We start from the raw sequence: 18,369 nt of genomic DNA on the forward strand, positions 1-18,369 counted from the left end.
AGTAAAAAAAAATATATAGCTTTAATAATAGTAAACAAATTCGTTTGTAAATAAAAAAACAACGAGGGAACATATTTATATCAGAGCACTTTTGTGAACTAAATTTATTTTTTATGTAATATAGTTTTTTTTTATTTTTTAATTTTAAAATTTTAACATTAATAAATAAATTTGTTGTATAATTACGAAATTGCAAAAAAATTACAAAACTCAATCGTTCGTTTATAAATTGACTCATTAAACTTAAGCATGTTATTGAGATATCAACTAAACAAATATAGACTAACAAAAAAAATTGCATTAAAAAATGTTTAGTTATATAAAAAAAATATGCTTTACTTGTAAAAACTAATAACATATTCACAAAGGAACAACTATATTGTTTATGCTTTCATGTGTCTCTTTTCTCAGTGTTTCTCATATGTTTCTTTTTTTTTAACTAATTCTCTAAGCAATTCACAATACGCTTTTTGTTTACATTCCGTGGATTGTTGTTGGTATTCGTATTATATATATATATATATATATATATAAATATATATATATAGCATATGTATGTAGAATTCACATATATAATTCACATTTATAATTCAAATATATAATTCACATATAATATTTTTGAAATCTTTTCAGTATTTTTTAGTGTTTTGTTTCGTTTTTTACATGCACAAACTCATGAGGCCAAAGGTTGCTTTTTTTTTTTAAGATAATAATATAATTTTGTTTTGTTTGTGTATGATTGTTGCTTAAATAGAGCTAATCGAATATCCAGGACTTAGACGAGCAAGATTGAGATAGAGCGAGTAAGTTAGAGAGGGATATATGCGCGAGCAAAGGTTATTGTTATTGTTGTTATTGTTATTATAGTAGATATATAATCATATTTTATATATGTACGTGTATGTGGCTTTTATTTCGACTGTGAAATATTCCAGTTAGTTTTGCTTTTCTCCATTTATAATATAGATAGTTGGATATTTATGTCTTTATGTAGTACATAAGTATATTGTATGTATGTGTGTGTGTGTACCATATGCATACCAAGAAACTTATTGATCTCGTTCTCAATTTCAGCTCGTTTACTGTTTTTTTTTATTTTTTTTAGTTTTTTTTTGCTTTTCTTTTTTTGATATATATAAGTATATATAACATAATGTGTGTATGCGGGGCGGTGTGTGTGTGTAAAATATGACTCATAATATGCGTTCATATTAGATACCATATTCTTATATGTGGCGCAACTTGAAATTTGTATACAACGCACAAGCATTAAGCAGAAACAAAAACACAAAAAAAAAAAACGTAAAAAAAACGGTTTAGATAGAAAAGTTTGTAAGTATGAGAGTAAGGGAAGTGGGTGTGGGTGTGTGCATTTAAATCTGTCCAACGAGCTCCTGTATGCTGCGTAATAAGTCTTCCATATTTCACAAGAGATCCCGATGGAATACCCAAGTGTGCTTGGTATGCGCAAACTTATGCGCCAACCACTGCTGCTCCAGCATATCGAATCGCTCCTTGCTCAAGTAGAGCGGCTTGCCACGTCTGCAATTGAGGAATGTTTAATTAAAGTTGCGTATTAGGGCAAGCAATGTATAACATACTTGAGGTCACGATCCTCCTCATCAAAGTCGTCCAAATAAAGCGAGCCCCAGAGACAGGCGCGGCGTCCTCTGATGACAATAATGTAGGTGGAGGTAACTACCAAAAAGATGCCAATGCCACCGCCGCACGAGAGTGTGTGCTGTATAAAAAAAAAAAAAACATGCATTAGTTGTTCAGAATGTTATGGAGCTTAACTTACGCGAACTGCTTCACAACATTCCTTCTCGGCGCAGCAGTTCTGCTTGAGGCAGACAATGGTGCCGCAGAAGAGGCAAATGGAGCTCTCCTTGGGCACCTTGTAGCAGTTTAGGCAGGGACGCTCATGATAATACTGCAAGAAGTCAATAGAATAGATTAAACTCTCCACCCTCTCACTGCTTGTGCATGTGTCTGTCTCACCGTGAATAGTCGCTCGTACTCGCGTGGCAGCTCGAGCAGCTTCGGCTGGTACCACACCGAGTGCTGCTTCATGAGTATTAGATTGCGCACAGTGTCCGTGGGCGGTTTGATGGCCATGAACTCCTTGCACCAGGACGTTGGCAATGACACATCTGTGTTGGGTATAAAGCATAGACCTTTGGCTGCATTGAAGCGATTCCAGTCCATGGACTCGGTGACCAGTTCGAGATAGTAAACGAGACGCACAAACTCCAAGCCTGGCGCTGAAATTTCCGGCATCTCGTGCCCGTACAAATGCTGACGCAATAGAGCGGCAATGCGCAAGAAATTCAAGGCGACCGCTTGCATTGTCTGCTCCTTGGCTTTTAGGTTTAGTTCGATCTGGCTGGATTTGGCGTTGGCCTTGGCCCTGGCGTTGTTCCTGGCATGGGCACAGGCGCTGCTGCATGGCACGCTGCTCTCGTGTCGCACCGGCGACAAGCGATTCGTATTCCTAAGCACCAGTGCAATGGCTCTGCCCAGCTCCTCGCAATTCTGATTCAGGCCATTGGGGTCTGGCACTGTCTTCAGCGGGCCGTCGCCGCCATATAATTTAATAATGTGCTCGCACTCGTAATCGGTGAGCTTGGAGCAAAGCTGCACTACGATCTGATAATAAAGTAGATTGTACGTGACCTTGACCATGGCGGTGAAGTAAACTATAAAGAAGGCGCGCATTATGAAAATAGTTTGTCAGTTTAATTCAATGCGCTTACTCTGATCCAGATTCAGCGGAGCCAGTAGTATAAACTTCAGGAGCAGCGCTATGGGATCGCACAATAGACTAGGGATCATCTCACGGCAATGCGCCGGCAACGGTTCGGAATTGTCCACGGGCAAGCCCGCCAGCGAGGCCCAGCTGCTCCACAGTGGCCACTCGACCAGGACGCGCACATGCACCGAGAGCACGTGCAGCAACGGGAGTATGCAGTCCCGCATCGGCTTGTAGCGTGTGACATTCGTTGAGACAAGCGAACCGCCGCGCTGGATAATCTCGGCCTCCAGGTTTGTGCGCGCTATGGAGGTCACAAAGATGAAGAGCTTGCGGAACGTTATGTTGTTGCACTTGACCTTGCGCTGGGATATGGTGGTCATGACCTCCATGGCATGACCCATAGCTTCGGTTAGCTTTGTGGGGTTCTGGGAATTCAAATAGAAACGAAAAGACCAAATTTAAAGTTCAATTGAATTTAAAAATTCAATTGCTGACATTACTTCGCTCATGTATGGATTAATATTCACCGGCATCTTTGCGTTCTCTTTGATGAGCTGGGTCAGATCCGCGACAATCTCCTCGAACGGCGGATTGCCGGCGCGCACCAGATTCGCGGGACGATCCAGTTGCGGACTCAGCGGCAACACCGAATTGGACAACTGGCGACAAACTGGGCAATAGAATTCGCCACGATCCTGCGACGATGGACGCGACGTGGTGTAGAGCGTCTTCAGGTACGCCTCCAGGCAAGTCAGATGCACATGATGGCCACACGACTGCACATGCACGCCATTGTCACAGGCCATGTTGTTCGACAAGTACCAGGACTCGTCGCCAAACTTGTGGCTCAGCTGCTCGGTGCGGCGATAGAATTCGGTGCTCAGACGCGTGGTCATGGCCAAGTTACCGCGGTTCTCATCGTTCAGCGGCAGCGGCAAACGATCGTTGGTGCGACGGCGATAGCCGACAATGCCGCTTGACTCGACCAAGACCACCAGGCCAATGGGATTGCTTTCAGTGCTGGGCGTGGTGCAATTGCAGATGATGCAATCATATTCCTTCTCACGCGGCTGCTCCTCGTACATGCCCTCCTCATCCTCGTCCGACAGCCCAGAGTCCATGGTAGCTGTAGCGGCAACCGACTGCATAAACTGCTTTTGCTTGTTGGTGAAATCCTGCATGATCTTCTGCTGACGCTCTTGCGCCCGCTTGCGTCGCTCCTCCTTCTCCTTGGCCTCGCGAGCACGTGCCTCCGCCTGCTTCTCGCGCTGATTGGGCCAGAGGCGTTGGCGTATCTCGTCAATGTTTTGAGCGCACTGCTCATCCCGCGTCGCAATCTTGCGCAGCAGATTGCCTATGAAGTAGGGACCGTCGCCAATGCGAGAGCTGGACACTTGTATGTTATCGTAGTTCTGGCGACGCTGCTGGGCGCGCTCGGCCAGCGCCGTGGAGGAGGTACTTGGCTCATTGCAGTCCAGTTCCATGGGCATACCACCCTGGGCGCCTTCAACTTCGTCATCCCCTTCGACATCGCTCAGCGAGAAGCTGTCCAAGTTACCGCTAAGCTGTGAGTGCATCTTTAGCAGCAGTGACAATATGCTCTCCTCTAGTTGCAGTTCATTATTTTTGCCCGCACCACCACTACCACCACCGTAGGCCAAGTCCACGGTGCGTTTGCGTGCGCCGCCGGCGCCCGCATCATAGAGCATGCCAGTGCTAACGCCGGCAGCGCCGCCACCAATGCCAACACCGCCAACGGATCCACCAGCGCCGCCGCCCAAAGTGTGCCCATGCCCATGTGAGGGCACAATGTCCATGTTGTTAGTGGGCACGGCAACGGGCAGACGCACACGCTGGAACGGCAGCAGCATGCCGCTGCCCGAGGGCGTGGCCGGTGAGAACATCTCATTGGCGGCGGGCAGGATGCCAGCGCGCTCACGCTCCTCCATGGTATTGGTTTCGGCCAGCAGCAGATCACGCCGTATGGCCACCTCCATGCCGCTCTCGGGCAGCGTAATTTGCTGCAATGGAAAGTGATGAAAGTCTACAGCATTTGGCGGACTCATGTCCATAGCGGTGTCATGGTCATCCTCAGGGTTGTCCTGTAGCAACACCACACCCGTCTCGGCCACCACCGAAAGATCCGGCACCAGTGCCACTTCCATGCGCATTCTGGACATGGCATTGTTGTTGTTGTGGTTGCGCTGCTGAAGCTGCTGAAGCTGCTGCTGCTGCTGCTGTTGGTGTGGATGCGGATGCTGAGGGCGTGCAAGGCTCATGGCGCCCGAGCCATCGTCTAGATCGTCGAGAGCATATGAGTCAGCAATCATGCGCATAGCCTCTGAGTCTACATCAAATTCCAAGTCGTTGTAAAACGGATTGGAGCGATAGGCGGCGGCTACACTCGGATCGCGCGACTTGAGCGACACCTTGTTGACCACATGACGCAAATTGCAGGCGAGATTATCCGTTGGATAGCAATGAAAGAGTGGAGGCGGCTCACGTCGATTGCCGCCAAAATAGCTGTAGCCCTTGTTCGGTGGCTCACATTCCACCATTGCCACTGGCGAGGAATTTGAAGCAGCGGCTCCTGTGCTGCAGCTGGCGCTATCAGCTGAAGCCAGGTCAGGGTTCAGATCGCCGCTTGTCTCCACTGCAATCTCCAGCAGAAAGACTGCCAGGGCGAGCAGATGCTCGGACACATCGCGTGTATGCACAGCACGATAAAAGATCGACAATATGGTTGAGTGAAAGAGACGCGAGTTGAGTATACGAGCAGGATCGGTGAAGGCAGCGCCCACGGCCTTTGGCAATCTAAACGGTGGCCAAAGATTACCGCTGGCGGGCATTTTGCTCTTCGACTTGACATAGTTGGTATAGCGGTCTAGCGACGATTGGAAATCGCGACGATGCACTGCGCGCAGTAGCACATGCAAGGGATCGTAGTGTTCCTCCCATATCTCGTCAATGGGCGTAAAGAGTCCTTGCTCGAGATTCTCAGTGTTGCACGACGGCTTCTTGTAAATGGAGAGTTTCTTGAGGAAAGTCTCAAAGTTCTTGGTATGCACATTGCCCGAGCGTTCGGGCATGAGTTCTAGCAGTTGCGAGTGTGTCTTGTTTTCAGTGGCCAACAATGCGCTGATTTCTATAATACACTGGGTGGCCTCGTCATTGCCCAGATTGGTGCGACTTGTCACAAGCGTTGCAAGGAATGTAAGAAAACCCTCTAACATGGATGACTGCTCTGGTTTTTGTGGTTGCTTTAATGGCGCTGTCTCGAGAAACCGGCCCACATCGAAGAGCTCAATGGTGTTTTGTAGAAAGAAATATTGCGATAGATTTGTGGCGCAGATTTGCAAAAAGAATAGATCCATGTCGGCCATCGAATTGCAAAAGTTTGCCTGTATATAGGTCATGGCTTGGCCCTTGATCTGCAGTCCATTGCGCACCCATTTGCCAGCGAGTATTTCATAAAAGAAGCTCTGCAAAAAGACAAACAAGGTTGTATTTTAAATATCAGTTTGAATTTAAAAACTCGATAAGCTATCGATACGCGCAGCGATTAGTACGCACAGCTACACATGAATACATAGTGGCAACGCTGTTCAGTCACTTGTTTGTTTACTCGCTCGCACTCATGCTTTGACCTATGCTAGGCTTAATTTTTTTGTAAATGAAATGAAATGAAAACAAACACAAAGCCACTGTGTGGCCACACAACACAAACAAACATTGTCTGCCTCTGCCAAAGAAGTAACAAAGACAATAACGTTACTTAAAAATAAACCAAGAGCGAGCGCGAACTCTCCACTCGCATTCGCGTTTGTCTTTTCAACTGACACGGTCATCACAGCGGCAGTTTGTGTGTCTGTGCGTCCAGCAGCGGCTTTTAGCGAGAGCATAGTTTTTAGTTTAATTTCTTGCATTTTAACGGTTTGCTGCACAAAACAAAAACACACACACACACACAGAGACAGACGCACAAACAGACGTGGTGAAAAATGCAGCTGCTGCAATTGCAACGTTTGGCATCGCTGCCTCTTTTGGTGTGTCTCTTTTTGTTTACATCGCCCACACCAAGTGAGGCGGTTATAGAGGATGTCTTGGATATTATACATGTTGTTAAAGAGGTAACGGGAGGCATATTAAAAGCCTGGGATATAGTGCAATCCTCACCACTGGCGGCAAATATTGAATTTCCGTTAATGCGTGAGAAACAACGCAAGGTGCTGCAGCGGCTCAAAGAAGTCAGCAGGCAAATTGATCAGACTGAGGCGCAGGTAAGCAAAAGCAACGAAAAGAATAGAAAAAGGGCAACGAGACGAGTTTAATTTGTTAACTTTGTTTTATAGCATGCTGAATATGTGGCGCTGGCCATTGAATCCATCAACACATTTCTCAGCTCCAATGTGCAGCTGATGGCCAAAATGAATGATATACAAGATACAATGAATCGCATCTCCTCGCGCTATCAGCAAATGCAAAACTATGAGGCACACAAGGATAAACTGGAAGTGAGCACACTCATCACATTCGCCGAATGGACTGTCTCACCAAATGCACACTCGGTGCATCATTTGATGGATCGTTTGAATATAATGCTGCTGGGTAACGAGGAGAAGCAGCTAAATTTCTCATCAACGAACAATTTGCTGAGCCAACTGGCGCACAACTATGAGGTAACTAATACTAATCAAAGAAATAACTGCATGCCTTACATTTCCTACATATGTATGCATGTGTGTGTGTATGCTGTATGATGGATGAATCATATGAGATTTAACTCGCATTTTAGTTAGTTGTTGTCGCTAAATTGTTACCCAGAAACGCTCTCAATTTAACTTGACTTTCCGGTCTTATCGCCTTTGTGATTGTTGTTTCTGTATCTTTTTCGCCAATTTGGCAGCCCCAAAAGAAAGTCCAACCTCAGCTTTTATATTAGTCATCCAACATTCAAGTGTGTGTGTAAATGGGCAACAGACATACCAGACCAGACCACCACAAAGCAAAGGCCGAAGATGAGCCAAGGCACATACACATAGATACATACATACATACACATATAAACAAATACAAGAGCACGCATGTGAATTAGCAATGTTTTATACCATGCGTCGCAGTATCAGCGTTTATTTGTTTAATCAATGAAACAGCATACAAAATTTGCAAATGTTATACACATGCAATATAACTGTATACATGCCGAGGTCAAAGGTCTTGCGTCTCGTCTGACAAACAGCAGCAGCAGCAGCAACATTAAGAACAACAACAAACAGAATGTAAACACACGCGTTTGTTTGAGCACTGCAGCAGTGTTGCCCTCTCCTCCCACCCCTCATACACATGATATCTTTTGTTGGCTTTGTATTCACATTGCAGTTGGTGGTGGAAACTGACACATGAGAGAGAGAGCGAGTCAGTACTCAAGAGAGTTTACAAAATGCAAAAGCTAGAGCAAGGGAAAGGAGTAACAAAGTAAACGGAGACAGACTTGCTGACGACAGCTGATTGGAATCGATATTTTATCGATTTGCGCTAACAGATGATCGTACAACAAGTTCGCAGCGAAGTTTAAGCTTTGCATGTGTTTGTAATTATGCACAGATTTAGATTAACATACATACACACATACACACACACACACACACACACGCGAAAACAGCAAAAAATCAAACAAAAGCTCTCGGGCCAGTCAGCGATTTTTTGAAACGAAGGCTTACGACAACAAAACGAGAAACGACACTGGCTTGAGCGAACGAACGAATTTGAGCGGGAGTGAAAATTCTTACTCACCAAATGTCGTCGCTGTAGTTGTCAGTAATAAAAAAACACACATACACACTCATACAAATGCGCGCTCACACACAAGCACAGAGCAATTTTACAAAAGCCAACAGAACCGCTGAAAGTAGCAAACAGTAAGCAACAAGCAGCAGTGGAGGCGACGCCAAGATAAAAAGCAACTACATGAGAAAATAAATAAATCGCAAAAAAAAAAACAACGAACTTAACTACATTAAATTGCAATTTAATAAATTGCACTAGTGCGTGGTGTTGTGGAAAAAAAATAAAGAGAAGGGGCACAGAGTGACACAAGCCTTTGTTTTTCTAGACTAAAATAAAATAGAAAAAAAGGCTGGCAACGCTGGTTTGCTGTGCTTGCCGAGCTCTGCAGTTTTGTTTGCTTTGTTGTGCACGCGTGTGTGTGTGTGGAAGTGTTAATGTGTGTATGTGAAAGCGAAATATAAATAACAAATCTGAGAATCCGACTGAGGAACGCGCACTAAATAATTTAGAGTGCCATGGCACTGCTCCTGTTCATGGCAGCGGCGACAGCTCTGCTGCTGCTGCTGTCATCATCGACAACAGCTGCGCAGGCTGCTTATGCAAATCGCATACCTGCTTTGGAAGTGGAGGCACTGCGCCTAAACTATATAAGCCTGGAGCAGGCTCTGTGGCAATATTTGGGCAAAACGGCCAACAGCCAAAATAATCGCGAGTCTCAGCTGCGCAAAGTTTATGATTCGCATCGTGATTTTATAAACAAGCCGCTAATGTCGCAACGCTATGATAAATCACGCTATGAGACGATACTGCATCATTATGAGTGGACATTGCTGGACATGAAATTGGTGGAGCTGAATAGTATATTTGATTTCTTCAAGGTAACACCCAGCCAATGGCAATTGCTAAAACAAATTCTGAATATTTGTGAAAAATCTCTTTAGGCGCATACCATGAAATCAAATACAAGCAACGACTTGGAAGAGCTTGCTGTGCTGGATTTAACAAAAGCCGTATTGCGCAATGATAGCAACTTTTCCATGTCGCAAGTGTTTCAGGAAATTGAGAGAACCATGGTGTCGCAGTCGCTCTACTACAGGGCTATGCTGGTTAGTAGTAGTATATGCTATTAAACTAATACGAAATGTATGTAATTTTCGCTAACAAACAATAACAAATGCTTGGCGTGAGATTAGGGCAGAGAATTCAGCACACAAAACACGAGAACACGAATGTTGAACTTATCAGGAACCCCCTACAATAAAAAGCGCTACAGTTTGTTATTGTTTGCAAGAACAACAAATACGGACGGACAGACGGACGGAAATAAAATGTTAACGTCGCATTTGCAGCAAGCCCTTGTGTGCGAAAGAGAGCGCAAGCATGCGTGCATATGCATGTCTGTGTGTGTGTGTGTGTGTAAACTTTAACGAGAATGAATGCATTGGCTTTGTAATAATTATCGATCATTAATATCAACAACTGCAACTGCTCACATTTCAAATAAATAATAAAATAAACAAACAATTCCAGGTATCTGCCGATCAGATGTGCCAGACTATGCAATCGTCGCAACAATTTGTGTATTCACTGTACACGGACATTGCACTAACCGAACTAAAGGGCTACACCATGATGGAGTTCAGCTGGATGATGTTGCGCGTCTATGGACGCGGCAACTACACACAGGAAGCCGAACTCATGCGTCGCGACTATGAGAAGCGCACGGAGCGCACACTGAAGCTGCTCAGGGAGGTAATGCGTCGTGCCGATCGCATTCTATGGCGCTGTGATCCTAAGAAGCATGTGCCCAAGGTTACCTACGATGAGGTCACACGTCTGCTCCAAGGCTACATTGAGAACGAGGTGGATTTGAATAGCGATGAGACATGCCGTGAAACTTGTTCCTACTATCAATCGACACGCAGCGAGGGATGCTTCAAGGAGAAATTCTGTGCCCGCCAGCCCAAGTGCTCGGGACGTCTATACAATTGTCAGTTTGTTGAGTCAGACATGTGGGTGTGTCCGGCGCCCATGAACAGCACACGTCGCTATGAGTATGTAGAATTCGAGAATGGACGTGTGCTGGGCGAGCGCAAGAGCTGCTCACGTGGCACCACCAAGGTGGACAGCTGGTGGCGTTACTTATTCTGGCATTGCAGCTACTGCTTCTGCCTTTGCGATGAGCAGGGTCTTAAGTCTGATCGCTTTTTCAATCTACGCGAAGCCGTTGCGGACATCAAGCAAAACAAGTGAGCACAACCCCAATGAACAAACATCCAAAAACAAAATATTTACAGTTTCCATTTACTCCGCAGAGTCGTCACTGGTCTGCGCTTTGTGAAGAAGAATCGCATATTCCATCTGCAGATACAGGAGGGACAGCTGCTGCCACGCGGCGCTATCAATCAATCGACAGTTGCCTGGAGGCCAGTGGATGATTACAAAATATTTGATAGAAATGTTGCCAAGGGCGTTGACTATCATACGCTTAACTATGAGAGTCGCTCCATTGATTTGGATGATATTATGAAAGCAGATGACAATAGCTTTGTGGTCACCGGTGTGCGTTTCCGTGTGCTGGGCGCTCATCTGAATCTGGAAGCCATGCTCAGCGAATTCGATTTCAAAAAGGGTGAACTCATTATGCCAGGCGTCAACATCTGGCAGTCCAACGATAATACCGATGTGAGCGGTGAACGCAGGTGCGTCTTATCGCTAACTAACTAATAGCTGGAAACTAATTCTGTTCCGTTTCTATTTCCAGAGTGAAGCTGAATAACTATAATGCTGATGTGCCCACGCGCACAATTGTCAGCTCACTGCCTATATCGAAGGACAATCAGTATATAGACTTTGTCAATTCGGGCATGGATGCGGATGCAGCCCAAAGCACTGTGCCCTTCATCGATATACAAGATGTCGTTTCAAATCCGCCAGTGCCACTTGCCGGCATCGGCATCTACTTCAAGTCGCGTCAAGGCTTTGGCGGCTTTGTAGCGCCAAAAATAATAACCTACGATTTTGCATCACATGTGCAGATGCCAAAGACCTTTAACTAAACTACAATAACAACAGCAACAAGGAAACTGCTTAACATTTACAAAATTGTCTCAGATAATACACATATAGCTTTCTAGGTCTATCTAATGTATAATTAAACTTTTGTTTATAAAGAAAACAACATTAATATAGTAGCTCTGTTTGTGTCGAACAAAAAACAAAACTCACACAAAAGAAGAGAAGGGAAAAGAAATTAAGAACAATAAACACGCCCCGTCAAAGTTGTGCGCGCGCTAATTCAAATTCAAATACATATAATATACGTAAATATGTATGCCAATGTAATAAACTATTTAAAATTACAGAAATTAAAGAAACTAAAACAAAATATTTGCTGTGTTGTAAATGAGAGAATAGAAAGTAAGTTAAGGAATCTACAAATCGAAAACTTTGCCTTTTTTATGATCCAAAAACTAGTTTAGTTAGCTGATTGTTTTTTAATAATGATACTTAATAGACCTTTCAAAATATGACAGCATGAAGATTATTTTTCCAACTTTAAAGCTATCAGTACAAAAGCCTTAAATTGGAAGCGCCCTGAGTTATAGAACAAACAAAATGAAAAGTCCTGCGCCTTGATTGATTTACAATGGGGACATTGTACATTGGTAAGTCGAGAGATTCAATAATTTGATAGAATTAAGACACATTGCGAGAGCCTGAACCTAATTTGGACTTGAAGTATTTATATTTGCAACTCACCTGCACACGTAGCGGATGTATCATCAACTGTGGCAATATGTCCGGACGCGAGGGCAACACTTCATTGAGACTAATGCCCATTTTGGTAACCGCCTGACAGATGAAGGCGGCCAGATAACGATGGAGCGGAAAATGGAATGAAGCTTGCATCATTTCATCCTGCACGACATATAAAAAGCATAAATTAGACAGTGATAGCAATAGTAGACAGAAGATTGCTTATACCATTGACAATTTGGGCTCCCTAAAGTAGATAGAGTCGAGCCATTCATGTAGCGTGGTTATGCAATAGTTAATAATCTTTTTGGCCAAATGAGCATGTGTGCCATCCTGCAAATGCGAAATGATCGACCACATGGGATAGGCGCTTGCCTCCAGCTCACAGGAGAAGGCAGCATAGTAGCTGTTCGGTTCGAATTCGACATGCGAAGCCGTCTCACGTATATTAACATTCATGCCCTGCAGCATTTGTAGAAACTGGAACCACATGTCAATGAGATTGTCGTCGCGCAAGAAGACAAGTGCAACAGATTCGTGTGAGAGCACATTGTTGAAATCCGAGACAAGTGGCCAATAGCAATGATCCTTCATTACTTGACGAGTGCAATCGATGACGAAATGAAAATTCTTTGTCGGATCTGCAAGAAAGCATGAGAGTTTAATAAATTCCAGATAGCGAAAGTGAGCTGAGCTGCATACAGCTTGACATAAGAGAGTTTTGTAATAATAAATTATAACGAATTCAGTTGCCTGCGTCTATTTATTACATGCAATTCAATTCTCAAATGTCAAGCTGTCTTCACTTTTAGTGAAAATGTAAACTAACCATGCAAAGTATTTTGTATTAATATCTTTGACATCATTAGTTTCAAGCTAATGATCATAACATGCAACAGCGACAGCTCGTTGACCATTTTGAGCGCCAAGCTTTCGTTGGAGAAGAGCTGAACGCTCATGTGCACCACGCGGTTGCTGAGCGTGTCCGGATCGCGGCTCATTTCCAGCACGGATGGTATACGGCTGTAGTGCATGACAAAAGTGCGTGTCAGATGCTCCTGTAAAAATGCAGAAAAACAACATTAGCAATTGATAATTAAACAAACTGATTGCGGGGTGTACCTTGTAGTCCTGATCGGGTAGCATGTTGAGCAGAAAGCAGACCAACGTTTGCGGAAACTCAAATTTAAATGTCCAGAATATGAATTCTTCGAGCAGAGTGCTATGCACCAGTTTCTCGGCCAGCGCAGGCAAATCCCTATACTCATCGGGCGGCTCGGGATTGGGAAATCGATTAACAGCGTCGACATATTTCTCACGATTTGCTTTCAGGAAACGTCCATTGCGCGTATCCTGTATGGGTAATTCCATAAAATATGCATATACCTCGGTGCTAATGAGCGTGCGCGTCATAACCTTGCGCATTATCTCGCCCATATTGTTCAGATCGATGAGCATATTGGCAAATGCCTCGCATGAATAAGATGTGACCGCATGGGCCTGCAACGAGGCATCGCTGTGCTCACGGAAATGTTGCAACAGGCGAAACAGCAACTTTGGCATTACCGCCTCGGCAACGGCCAGCAGAGTCTTGGACACTGGATTGCGATTTACACGATTGTTAATGCCATGATCACTGCAAAAGCCCTCGGCCTTCATTACAGAGGTATCGCCGCAATCGCAAGCTCCGCCTGCTTGCGACAAAAACATGTTAAAGTCATGATTGGTGTGATTGCCCTTCTTGAAGCAGTCACGGCATATGGACATGCAGGGAGAGATGCCACAGGTGCGACAGCGATATGCCACCACATGTGGCACCCAGACCAAACCGCATTTGGCATGATTATCATAGCTGCGAACTGTAAAGAGAGTTGAGAAATCAATTAGAACAGTTTTGCAATTATAAATTAATCATCGGTAGAGATTTATCAAACTAATAGAAAAATCTCTTCCCAAAATCTCTAACTGTAAATCATTGCTGGACAGTTTTTGATTATCATATTATAGCATTTAATGTGGAGCAATATTGCTGCCTGATCAACATATTCGAAAGACAGACAGACTGACAGACTCGCAATAGTAAAATAATCATACAAAAAATAATAACAAATGCGATTTGATGCGATATTGATTTGATTAAATTCCAAAAATAAATGCACACACACACACTAACATAGAAGTATATAAGAATTAATTTGTTGCCAGGTTGCGTGACTTGTCTTTGACTTTCGTTTTGGTTAGCAAGGCTAATGGGGACGACCTCCTGGCGGGGGTTGAGGCAATTGGGAAGAAAAACTAAAGGTTAAATCGTATGCGGAAGGAAGGAAGCAAATCAATCGAAGGCGCGGACGACATTGCCAAACGTTAGAAATTGACATAAACCAAAGCGTGCAAAAGCAATTTTCACTCAATGAACGTATCGACAAGTTGCCAATTAGCCTTTGAAGCAAAAACAAAACTTTAAAACAACACAAACTGTGCAGCAATTTTGTCTATAGCTAAAAAATTCAATGAAATTGCCATTTGCAGTTTTCGTTGATTTCCTCTGCGAACGAACAAGCGAATACATATAGAAATGCATTTACAGCAAAGTCTGTATGTATTACCTTTATCAACAGCAACAATAACGGTCAACAAGGCGCTGGTCGGGCAGACAACGACCAATAGCATCAATCCGAACACACACACCCCCACCCCCTGCCGCCCCCGCGCCCTTGCAACCCCTTTGGCTGGGCACTTTAAATAAGTATACATACTAAAAAGTAGCACAAGTGACTGCTGCGCGCTGCAATGCTGCTGCTGCTGCTGCTGCACAGTGGTGCAAAAGCAATCTTTGATTGCTGCAAATTAGAGCTAATGTGTGTATGTCTTTTGATTGAGTGTTTTCTTGCAATGTCACTGTGTGTGCATGAAAATGAAACATGGCGTGTCAACAATTGTCAAATCAACAACAATGACGGTCAATAAACTTTTCCCACTGTACCACCGGCTCAATGTGTGAATGTGTGTGTGTGTGTGTGTGAAGTCTGCTGGCATGCAGTTTAAATTGATATGTATAAGTACATTGTATACATATTTGATTTATGTACATCTGTGTATGTGTATGTGTCTGTGTGTGTGTGTTTATGTTTCCATGACACTGGCACGTAGCATTTTCATTTGCAATTTTGCAATTGTTTGAAATGATTTTCCTTTTATGGATACACACATTGCACATAAATTAGTATAGGCAAAGGAGCAATGCAACTACTACTGCTTTAGTTTAAAAATAGAGCGAGACAGTCAGAGAGCCAGTTACTCTTGCGGTAGCCTAGCTCCAACCACAATTGCATATACAATTAATAAGGGTTGTTGCTGCAACAAATGCATACATATACACAGCTATGATGTACATGTATGCAACGCGCTGTCTGTGTCTGTGTCTGGGCTGCTGCGGACGCATTCGCATTACGCAAGGCAAAACAGCTGACAAGAGCACAGGCACAAGGTGTGCAACAGCTAGCCAACATATGCGTGTGTGTGTGTGTGTGTGGGTGGAGGGTTATGTATTTGTATGCGTATGACAAGTGGGACACTATGCGCGCAGAGAGGACGCACTCGAATTTTGCTTGCGACGCACTCGAACTTTCTGGCGACGCACGATGCCTGGTACAACACAAGAGCGCTGATTAAATTTGCACAAAATGGGCTAAAGTTAACTCAAATGTCTTGTGCTCTGTGTACATGCGCATGAATTGCATGTATATGTATGAATTGTGTATGTGTATGCGTTTGATTAGTTTGCCATGTACATTGCCTGGATGTAATAAGTGTTGCTGCTTGTTGCCATGGCGGCTACTGCAGTTTGTCACGCTGCTTGCACCTTGCGTGCCATACTGTGTGCCCTACAACCATTTCACCCAACGCATACATACATACGTACATACCGCAACAGCAGCATTTCGGCATACAGGTATACACACACACACACACACGCACATACACACATGCATGTATATGGGCACAGCACAATTTTTTCAGGGGCAACGACTTGCTCAGCGATCAGCTGCTTTGCGATAATATTTAGAATTTATCGATAAAATGCAACACTTGTTAAACAATTTATTATACACATATAAATATGCATATGCATACACATAAATACATGGCCATACATTTGCTGCATATTGCATTTTTGTTTTTGTTGCTCTTCTGTATGCGTTATGCGCTGCGCATTGTGTTATGCGCATTGCGCACAAGCGCAACAGTTTTTTCATTAACACATATGTACATGCACACACACACACACACACACACACACACACACACACACACTGCTGAACATATTTTTTTGTATTTTCCTTTTTTTTTTCTTCGCTTTTGCTGCGGCACGATCAGCTGTTACTGATCACATTGTAGCTAAAACTTATCGATTATGTGTTATCATTTTATTGCATTTTCTTGCTCACCTATTTTGAGAAACTCCTTGGGCGTACGACCACCTGCAATCAGCCAACGAACCCACTCAATATTGTCTGGATTATCAATGGGCGTGCCCGGATTGAAGAGTGTCTCCATGATGGAGTCCAAATCGGGTGTCGGCCCGCCACGGCAGCACTCCTTATTTATAAGCCTGGCCACCTCCTTGCGGCTGCGTAATATGAATGATGATGTGCCAAATATAAAGCTAGGCTTGGCGCCAGCATTCCCATCACTGCTACCATTGTTATCCTCTGCATGAGCTCTGCTGCTAGAGGCGCCGCTTCCACTGCTGCTGCGCTCAGAAAACGACGAATCCCAATCTTTGAACGGCGAATTTACCGCTTCCCCAACTGGGCGTGGAGTAGCAAAAGTTGTGACACCAGCGCCATCGCTGGCTGCTGTAAACTGTGGAGTATAGCCCGTGGCCATATCATCATTGTCATCATCATCGTCATCCAGCGGATCATGCTCGTGCTCCTCCAGCTGATCATCATCCTGATCAGCATCATCGATGCTTATGTCAGAATTGGATATGTTGTTATCTTCATCCATTCTGGACTGGCGCTTAGCTTAGGTGTTATAGATATCGGTGACGTCGCTATAAATGCGTCGCCGACCGCTGCTGCTGTCCGTGACTATCGCTATCGCTATCTTTGCCGTGTGATATTCTCTCTATGTTATTGTTGTTGGATCTCGGAGAGCAAGACGACGGGCTGCAAATGCCGTTGCCGTTTGCTTCTGTTACTGTTTCGTTTTTTTCTTCTTTTTTTTTTTTGCTGCTCTCTCAATTTGAGTTTGAATGAAGATTGCCTTTTAGCGTCTTGTTCGTCTTTGCGTTGCTTGTTTCAACAAACAAGTTTTCTTTTTTGGTTCTTCTTCTTATGCTGCGCTGCTGCTGCTGGTGCCTCGTTGTACACTGCAAAATTTTTTGTTTCGTTTTTCTTTTTTATTGTTGCTCGGATTTTTGTTGATATTTATTGATATTCAAACATTTGACTGGCACGTATTATTTGACAATCACAAGAAACCAAAAAAAAAATATAATCACTGAAAATTTAACACCAAACACTTGACTCACTATTGCTCAGCTTTTTTTTTAGCCGCACATCACATCTCGCTCCGGCTCCGGTTCTGCTGCTTCTGTTTCGGTTTTAGTGGCTGCCTTTTGACGTTGCCAGCCCGACCTACTACTCTAACTATTATTGCCTACGACGAACACATCCTACACGACCAACAGGAGCGAAAGGAATAAGCCGAGCATATTTCAAAGTACATATATGAATGTATACACACACACACACATCTATGTATGTAGTATGTATGTATGCAGCACTAGCTAACAGTTTGCACAATATATTTTATCGAGTTTTGCAAATTTCTTATTTCACACACATGCCTGCTATACGCACACACACGCACGCACGCACACATTCGTATACACGTATATAACCAAATATATTATTCGTACAATGAACCTGCTGACAATTTGCATCTGTGCTCGTTGCTTAGGCAAACAATTTTTTCATTTGTTACAATATTGACAGTTTGCTTCTTCACTGTTTTTTTTTTCTCAACCACACGAATCTGTGGTGCTTAGTGATGGCACG

General features: G+C 43.9%; 2 protein-coding genes across 3 annotated transcripts; one reads left to right on the forward strand and one right to left on the reverse strand.

The window, feature by feature from the left end:
- Positions 1-616: 616 nt before the first annotated feature.
- LOC108606328 (E3 ubiquitin-protein ligase Ubr3) lies at positions 617-18,357 on the reverse strand. Its single transcript, XM_017996348.2, has 11 exons — positions 16,750-18,357; positions 13,424-14,160; positions 13,131-13,359; positions 12,530-12,942; positions 12,305-12,463; positions 3,256-6,237; positions 2,757-3,180; positions 2,002-2,699; positions 1,802-1,933; positions 1,602-1,741; positions 617-1,542 (listed from the first exon to the last, which is right to left on the reverse strand). Exons 1-11 carry the CDS (start codon positions 17,312-17,314, stop codon positions 1,425-1,427), a joined length of 6,597 nt encoding a protein of 2,198 aa, XP_017851837.1. The 5' UTR covers positions 17,315-18,357; the 3' UTR covers positions 617-1,424.
- Positions 6,590-11,845, forward strand: LOC108606329. 2 transcript variants are annotated; one of them, XM_017996350.1, is made up of 5 exons: positions 6,590-7,035; positions 7,108-7,434; positions 10,073-10,791; positions 10,858-11,244; positions 11,307-11,845. In XM_017996350.1, exons 1-5 carry the CDS (start codon positions 6,757-6,759, stop codon positions 11,599-11,601), a joined length of 2,007 nt encoding a protein of 668 aa, XP_017851839.1. In that variant the 5' UTR covers positions 6,590-6,756; the 3' UTR covers positions 11,602-11,845. The 2 variants fall into 2 exon arrangements, with proteins under 2 accessions (XP_017851839.1, XP_017851840.1); XM_017996351.1 differs by lacking the exons at positions 6,590-7,035; positions 7,108-7,434 and adding exons at positions 8,513-9,420; positions 9,484-9,648.
- Positions 18,358-18,369: the final 12 nt, after the last annotated feature.

This window comes from Drosophila busckii, chromosome X (assembly GCF_011750605.1).
Source record: "Drosophila busckii strain San Diego stock center, stock number 13000-0081.31 chromosome X, ASM1175060v1, whole genome shotgun sequence".
NCBI classification, from domain to species: Eukaryota; Metazoa; Arthropoda; class Insecta; order Diptera; family Drosophilidae; genus Drosophila; species Drosophila busckii.

Bases quoted from the DNA above. Each gene is read 5' to 3' on its own strand.
- LOC108606329 (XM_017996350.1), top strand. From the start codon at position 6,757: ATGCAGCTGCTGCAATTGCAACGTTTGGCATCGCTGCCTCTTTTGGTG. The intron at 7,036-7,107 runs GTAAGCAAAAGC...TTTGTTTTATAG, and splicing joins TTGATCAGACTGAGGCGCAG to CATGCTGAATATGTGGCGCT. The intron at 7,435-10,072 runs GTAACTAATACT...AAACAATTCCAG, and splicing joins AACTGGCGCACAACTATGAG to GTATCTGCCGATCAGATGTG.
- LOC108606328 (XM_017996348.2), bottom strand. From the start codon at position 17,314: ATGGATGAAGATAACAACATATCCAATTCTGACATAAGCATCGATGAT. The intron at 13,360-13,423 runs GTACACCCCGCA...GCATTTTTACAG, and splicing joins TACCCGATCAGGACTACAAG to GAGCATCTGACACGCACTTT. The intron at 1,934-2,001 runs GTGAGACAGACA...GACTTCTTGCAG, and splicing joins AGTACGAGCGACTATTCACG to TATTATCATGAGCGTCCCTG.